The following is an 8,540-nucleotide window of genomic DNA, read 5'->3' on the forward strand; positions in this document are numbered from 1 at the left end:
TGAGATGTTTACATGGTACGTTACATTATGGTTTGAGTCTCCACGTGTCCAGCTGATCAATGGCCAACTGGCTGAGATTTTTGTGTAATTATGGTGCTGTTGAATAAAATTTGAAATACAATTTTATATTTTAGTATTTTTTTTATTTCTCCACAGCGCACACAATATTATATTTAAGGATGAGGTGCAGGGGGGAGGGGGAGGAGGGGGGGAAGATTTAATAGGAACCTGAGTGGCAACCTTTTCACACAAAGGGTGGTGGGTTTACAAAGGGTAGCGCCCATCCACGTCAGGGAGCCTGGTTCCATCCTGACTGCGGGTGCTGTCTGTACGGAGTTTGCACGTTCTCCCCGTGACCTGTGTGGGTTTTCTCCAAGATCCTCATTTCCTCGCACACCTTAAAGCTTGCCTCCCACCTCAGTCTATCAAACTCAAATCAGCATTCCCAAAACGTTGACTTGCAAGTCAAATCGGTACTTTTTGATTTTAGTTTAGTTTAGAGATTCAGTGCAGAAACAGGCCGTTCGGCCCACTGAGTCTGTGCCGATCCCCGCACACTAATACTATCCTACACACACTGGGGACAATATACATTTATATCAATCCTGTGTGTCTTTGGAGTGTGGGAGGAAACCGAAGATCCCGGAGAAAACCCACGCAGGTCACGGGGAGAACGTACAAACTCCGTACAGACGGCGCCCGTGGTCGGGATCGAACCCGGTTCTCTAGTCCTGTCAAAGCGCTGTAAGGCAGCAACTCTACCGCTGCGCCACCGTGCGCAAGGAACGCAAACGCAATGCTAGCATTTAGTTTAAGAGGGCTGGTGTACAAAAACATGGATGTAATGCTGAGGCTCTACAAGGCACTGGTCAGGCCACATTTGGAGCAGTTTTGGGCCCCATATCTGAGGAAGGATGTGCTGGCTCTGGAGAGGGTCCAGAGGAGGTTTACAAGAATGATCCCAGGAATGAGTGGGTTAACCTATGATGAGTGTTTGTCAGCACTGGGCCTGTACTCGCTGGAGTTTAGATGGATGAGGGGGGACCTCATTGAAACGTACAGAATAGTGAGCGGCCTGGATAGAGTGGATGTGGAGAGGATGTTTCCACTAGTGGGAGAGTCTAGGACCAGAGGGCACAGCCTCAGAATTAAAGGGCGTCCCTTTAGGAAGGAGATAAGGAGGAAAATTTGTAAGAATGAATTAAAAGGCATGATATGTAATTTTGACATATTTTATTTTCAAATTATATATTTTCATAGAACAAAATTTGACTCAGGTGTGGCAATGTATAAATAAATGCCTGATCTATCATGTACTTACAAAACAAACACCAGACTAACATAACACTAAGAATTCACAAGGAAATATATCAGCTTAAACCTGCAGGACAAGTCTCATGAAATGACAATTCCACTCTCCACACGGCCAAACTACAAAACCACAGAAATAGATGGAGTAGATGTGGAGAGGATGTTCCCACTAGTGGGAGAGTCCAGGACCAGAGGGCACAGCCTCAGAATTAAAGGACGTTCCTTTCGGAAGGAGATGAGGAGGAGATGTCACAGGTGCACACTTTGAAAATGTAATCTTTCCTTTTCAGGATTTTAATAATCTGCACAAAATGATCTCACAAATCAAAAACATTGTTGGACCAGACAGCAAATCTGGGGAGAAAAATCATCAACCATCTCTCAATATTTCCCACTGACCGGGGCCAGCTAAGGTGCTCTGACAACTTGATCAGTACGGGTGTTTTTTGACTTGTACAGGTGTCAGGGGTTATGGGGAGAAGGCAGGAGAATGGTGTTAGGAGGGAGAGATAGATCAGCCATGATTGAATGGCAGTGTAGACTCGATGGGCCGAATGGCCTAATTCTGCCCCCATGACTTATGAACTTATGAACATTTTTGCAGATTTGCAAATACTCTTTAATGCAGTAACAACTTCTCTAGTTGTCTCAAAAACTGGACGTTCTCCATCGGTGAAGATTAATTTGGAATCTGGTGCTCCTAGAAAGGAGGCACTCACTGGGAGTGTCGACAAAGAAACTGGTGCCTTCAAGTCAACCCAATCGCCTGCCCATCTTCTAGCAAGCCAGCTGCCTCCAATATCTGTAGGAAGGAACTGCTGATGCTGGTTAAGACACAGAGTGCTGGAGTAACTCAGCGGGTCAGGCAGCATCTGTGGAGAACATGGATAGGTGACGTTTCACAGAGTGCTGGAGAAACTCAGCGGGTCAGGCAGCATCTGTGGAGAACATGGATAGGTGACGTTTCACAGAGTGCTGGAGAAACTCAGCGGGTCAGGCAGCATCTCTGGAGAACATGGATAGGTGACTTTTCGGGTCGAGACCCTTCATCAGACTGAGAGTTTGGGGGGGGGGGGGACACTGGAGGTATGGGAGGGTACAGAATAAAGTAGAGCCCACATCTGTGAGGGCAGAGGTGGCACAATGGACCATTGTGGGCATTGAGCAACAATGGACCATTGTGGGCTCCACCTTTCCTGAGCAACAATGGACCATTGTTGGCTCCACCTTTCCTGAGCAACAATGGACCATTGTGTGCTCCACCTTTGCCGAGCCATCGATGCAGGCTCTGCTTTGCTCTCTACTTTCCCCCTCCCCGACCTTCAGTCTGATGAAGGGTCTTGACCGGAATAAATCACCCGTTCCTTTTCTCCACAGATGCTGCCTGTCCCGTTGAGTTACTCCAGCACTTTATGTCTTCCGACATCATTGATCTCAATACCTCCAAGATGTGACTTGGGCCTCAGATTACTGGCACCTTGGATCATGCAGATCGGAAGCTCTTAATTCACAAATAAATATTAAAAACTGCTTCATTTAGGTAAATACATCGTAGGCAATGTCCTGATACAAGATCTATCATCTTCAAACATAAACTCTGTTGATGAAAAGAATATATTTCAAATAAATTAAAACATGACAGGGCTTAATATTATTTGATGCGACTATCTTGGATTCAATATCTTTGAATGGCTTCATCCAATGAAGATGTTGATTGTAATCCTTAATTTCCTTGATGATATAAGACAATAACTGCAGATGCTGGTACAAATCGAAGATATTTATTCACAAAATGCTGGAGTAACTCAGCAGGTCAGGCAGCATCTCAGGAGAGAAGGAATGGGTGACGTTTCGGGTCGAAGAAACGTCTGAAGAAGGGTCTCGACCCGAAACGTCGCCCATTCCTTGTCTCCTGAGATGCTGCCTGACCTGCTGAGTTACTCCAGCATTTTGTGAATAAATACCTTTGATGATATAATATGTTAATGTCTTTCTAAAGTTGCTGCTGAACAAGTAAGTCATCTACTGCTCCCTTCTGCAGCCTGGCATATCATCTGTTTCACAGTCTACTGAGCAAAGGCCACCACAGTTGAAGAGTTCCTGAAGATGTCGCAAAGGGTCGTCACTGAATTCCAAATGGAAGAGTGAAGACCAGGTGAAGGATTTCCAATCGCAAGAGGCAGCGATAGGGTAGACAGTCACAACCTTTATCCCAGGATGAAAATGTCAAGATCTAGAGGGCTGGAGCAATTAGGCTTGTATACACTGGAATTTAGAAGGATGAGGGGGGATCTTATTGAAACATATAAGATAATTAGGGGATTGGACACATTAGAGGCAGGAAACATGTTCCCAATGTTGGGGAGTCCAGAACAAGGGGCCACAGTTTAAGAATAAGGGGTAGGCCATTTAGAACGGAGATGAGGAAGAACTTTTTCAGTCAGAGAGTGGTGAAGGTGTGGAATTCTCTGCCTCAGAAGGCAGTGGAGGCCAGTTCGTTGGATACTTTCAAGAGAGAGCTGGATAGAGCTCTTAAGGATAGTGGAGTGAGGGGGTATGGGGAGAAGGCAGGAACGGGGTACTGATTGAGAGTGATCAGCCATGATCGCATTGAATGGCGGTGCTGGCTCGAAGGGCTGAATGGCCTACTCCTGCACCTATTGTCTATTGTCTATTGTCTATTGGCATCACTTTAGGGTGAGAGAGGCAAAGTTTGAAGGAAGATGGACACAAAAAGCTGGAGTAACTCAGCGGGTCAGGCAGCATCTGTGGAGAACATGGATAGGTGACGTTTCACAGAGTGCTGGAGTAACTCAGCGGGTCAGGCAGCATCTCTGGAGAGAAGGAATGGGTGATGTTTCGGGTCGAGACCCTTCTTCAGACTAGTCAGGGGAGAGGCAAATGAGAGATATGTTTAAAGGAGATGTGTGGGGCAAGTGTTGTTTACACAGAGGGGGGTGGGTTGTGGGAACGCACTGCCAGGGGTGGTGGTGGAGGCAGTGATGGATGTGGATCACGGTCAGGCAGATGAGAGATGGTCTTGGCATCATGTTCGGCACAGATATTATGGGCCGAAGGGCCTGTTCCTATATTCTTCTATGTTCTATGAGTCTACATCCTGTTGAAATTTCATGGACACTTTGTAGAAGAGTTGTCTCCTGAATCCAGACGTAAAAAAGACAACTCCTCTCCTCTCCTCTCCTCTCCTCTCCTCTCCTCTCCTCTCCTCTCCTCTCCTCTCCTCTCCTCTCCTCTCCTCTCCTCTCCTCTCCTCTCCTCTCCTCTCCTCTCCTCTCCTCTCCTCTCCTCTCCTCTCCTCTCCTCTCCTCTCCAACACGGCACCAGGTTTAACATGCTTTACCTCACCATTGCAGATCAACACACAGTGTCTAGCCCAGAGTAGGGGAATTGAGGACCAGAGGACATAGGTTTAAGGCGATGGGGGAAAGATTTAATGGGAACCTGAGGGGTAACTTTTTTACATAAAAGGTGGTGGGTGTATGGAACAAGCTTCCAGAAGAGGTAGTTGAAGCTGGGACTATTGCAACATTTAAGAAACAGTTAGACAGGTACATGGACAGGACAGGTTTAGAGGGATATGGGCCAAACGCAGGCAGGTGGGACTAGTGTAGATGGGGCATGTTGGTCGGTGTGGGACTAGTGTAGATGGGGCATGTTGGTCGGTGTGGGCAGGTGGGGCTAGTGTAGATGGGGCATGTTGGTCGGTGTGGGCAGGTGGGGCTAGTGTAGATGGGGCATGTTGGTCGGTGTGGGCAGGTGGGACTAGTGTAGATGGGGCATGTTGGTCAGTGTGGGCAGGTGGGGCTAGTGTAGATGGGGCATGTTGGTCGGTGTGGACAGGTGGGACTAGTGTAGATGGGGCATGCTGGCCGGTGTGGGCGGGTGGGAGTAGTGTAGATGGGGCATGTTGGTCGGTGTGGGCGGGTGGGACTAGTGTAGATGGGGCATGTTGGGCGGTGTGGGCAGGTGGGACTAGTGTAGATGGGGCATGTTGGTCGGTGTGGGCTGGTGGGACTAGTGTAGATGGGGCATGTTGGTCGGTGTGGGCAGGTGGGACTAGTGTAGATGGGGCATGTTGGTCAGTGTGGGCAGGTGGGGCTGAAGGGCCTGTTTCCACGCTGTATCACTCTGTGACTGTATTTCCATCCTGCACATAACCCTCTCTCTGACACTGAAGGTGAGGTGTTACATTACTCTAGAATATTCTATATCCTGATTGCGCTCTACTTAATTTACAATTACAATTCGGAAAAATAAATAAACCAAGAAACCCATCCACGCCGGGACACGAGGGGTGGCACAGTGGTGCAGCGGGTAGAGCTGCTGTCTCACAGCGCCAGAGACCCGGGTTCCATCCCGACCACGGGTGCTGTCTGTACGCAGTTTGTACGTTCTCCCCGTGACCTCGTGGGTTTTCTCCGGGTGCTCCGGTTTCCTCCCACACTCCAAAGACGTGCAGGTTTGTAGGTTAATCGGCCCCCTGTAAATTGCCCCTCGTGTGTAGGGAGTGGGTGAGAAAGTGGGAAAATGTAGAACTAGTGTGAACGATGGTCAATGGTCAGCGTGGACCAAATGCACACAGATGGAACTAGCATAGGTGGGGCATGTTGGTCGGCATGGGAAAGTTGGGCCGAAGGGCCTGTTTTCACTCTTCCTATCACTTATGAAGTTTCAGGCCCTTCAGCCCAACTCTATGACTCCAGTGAAGTCTGAGGTTCATCACTTGTGCAGGGACTACATTAGCAAAACCCAAAGTGCTGGAGTAACTCAGCGGGTCAGGCAGCATCTGTGGAGAGAGATGGGCAGGCGATGTTTTGGGGTCGGAAGATGGAGTGCCACAACTGGAAGCCTCGCCAGTCCATTCCCTCCACGGATGCTGCCTGACCCGCTGAGTTACTCCAGCAGCTCAGGATTCCAGCATCTGCAGTTGCTTGTGGCTCCATTACCAAATCATACTTCAGATCATCTCAATTTGCCTTCCATGATGTCTCTAGATGTCTTCCTTTCTTTGACCCTACACATGAGGCCATCAACACTTGGAGCACAGGTGGCCAACAGTGGTGGAGCAGTGATGGAGGTCAACACGGCCACACTAGGCCAGGCCGAGCCTGCAACGCCACCAGGCCAACACACCCTGGGTCATAAAGCCACGTGATAGGAATAGCATTAGGCCATTCGGCCCATCGAGTACTCCACCATACAATCACGGCTGATCTATCTCTCCCTCCTAACCCCATTCTCCTGCCTTCTCCCCATAACCCCTGACACCCGCACTGATCAAGAATCTATCTCTGCCTTAAATATATCCATTGACTTGGCCTCCACAGCCCTCTGTGGCAAAGAATTCCACAGATTCACCACCCTCTGACTAAAGAAATTCCTCCTCATCTCCTTCCTAAAAGAACGTCTTTTAATTCTTCATGGTCACGATCCCTGAACTTACTACTGGGATTTGAAAATGGCGCCAAACTGGCACTCTGTGAAACGTCACCTATCCATGTTCTCCACAGATGCTGCCTGACCCGCTGAGTTACTCCAGCACTCTGTGAAACGTCACCTATCCATGTTCTCCAGAGATGCTGCCTGACCCACTGAGTTACTCCAGCACTCTGTTATAGAGTCATAGAGTGATACAGTGTGGAAACAGGCCCTTCAGCCCAACTTGCCCACACCGGCCAACATGCCCCATCTACACTAGTTCCATGTGCCTGCACTTGGTCCATATCCCCCCAAACCTGTCCAATCCATGTAATCCGTCTAACTGTTGGGATTAAACGTTGGGATAGTCAGTGACCACAGGACAAGAGGCAAACAGTAACTTGGCAGAAGAGTTCACCTTGATATTTGGCATAACACTCAGCATTTCTACGCGAGCTTTGCTTCATGACATGAAAAGTCTGTGTAAAAGTAGACTACTGTGGTTAGCTGACTATTGAAATCTGCACAATATCTCCTGAGAGAACTTAGAAACATAGACAATAGGTGCAGGAGTAGGCAATTCGGCCCTTCGAGCCAGCACCGCCATTCAATATGTTCGTAACTGATCATCCATAATCAGTACCCCGTTCCTGCTTTTTCCCCATATCCCTTGATTCCATTAGCCCTAAGAGCTAAATCTAAATCTCTCTTGAAAACATCCAGTGGATTGGCCTCCACTGCCTTCTGTGGCAGAGAATTCCACAGAACGTCTCACCGTTGGCACAGTTATGTGGCACAGCGCACTCTGGTGCCCTTGTTTATGTGGGACATCCATTGCATTGAAACCATCTAGGTATCATGTTCAGCACAGACATTGTGGGCCGAAGGGCCTGATCCTGTGCTGGACTGCTTCTCTGTTCTACGTAAACATTTTACAGCTACATGGATCCAATCTCTAAAACTCTGAAGATAGACACAGAGTGCTGGAGTAACTCAGCGGGTCAGGCAGCATCTGTGGAGAACATGGATAGGTGACGTTTCGGGTCGGAACCTTTTTACTCTATCAGGTCATGTACCCTCTCTCTCTCTCCCTCCCTTCTCTCTCTCTATTTGTCTCGCTGTGTCCTCCCTCCTCCCCTCCCCCCCCCCTCCCCTCCCCCTCCCCCCCCTCCCCTCCCCCTCCCCCCCCCCCCCCCCCCCCCCCCCCGCTCCACATTGATAGAGTCGGGGCTTCAGAATGTTTGTGATTTCCCAGTTTTGTAGATGAGTTTATTTAGCTTAGATACAGCATGGAAACGGGCCCTTCGGCCCATCGAGTCTGTGCCGACCGGCGATCACCCCGTACACTAGCACTATCCTACACACAGGGGACGATTTACAATTTTTACAGAGGGCCAATTAACCTACAAACCTGCACGTCTTTGGAGTGTGGGAGGAAACCGGAGCACCCGGAGAAAACCCACGCAGGTCACGGGGAGAACGTACAAACTCCGTACAGACAGACAGCACCCGTAGTCAGGATGGAACCCGGTTCTCCGGCGCTGTGAGGCAGCAGCTCTACCCGCTGTATCACCGTGCCGCCCTATATTTTATGGTGCCTGCAAGAAGGCAGGAGTGCAAATGTTCTGCAGAATCGGGCAAGAATGGCAAACCCACGCTGAGCTGTACAACAACACAAACGTGTCGGAGAAACTACCACCAAAGTAATATTATAATATTATAATATCGTTTTGCAGCAGAATTGCAAAGGGCAGTTAACTACAGAACACTTCATAAATAACCTTGGAAGA

At 48.8% G+C, this 8,540-nt stretch overlaps 1 protein-coding gene across 1 annotated transcript in view; it reads right to left on the bottom strand.

Moving 5' to 3' along the window:
* Positions 1–3,333: 3,333 nt before the first annotated feature.
* Positions 3,334–8,540, bottom strand: part of LOC144606549 (coronin-1C-like) — an 80,808-nt gene continuing 75,601 nt past the window's right edge. Inside the window, exon 10 of the mRNA XM_078422804.1 lies at positions 3,334–3,516. Coding sequence (XP_078278930.1) covers positions 3,334–3,516 — 183 coding nt within the window. The remainder of the gene's footprint in view (positions 3,517–8,540) is intronic.

The sequence above is a fragment of the Rhinoraja longicauda genome, chromosome 26, assembly GCF_053455715.1.
Source record: "Rhinoraja longicauda isolate Sanriku21f chromosome 26, sRhiLon1.1, whole genome shotgun sequence".
NCBI lineage: Eukaryota > Metazoa > Chordata > Chondrichthyes > Rajiformes > Arhynchobatidae > Rhinoraja > Rhinoraja longicauda.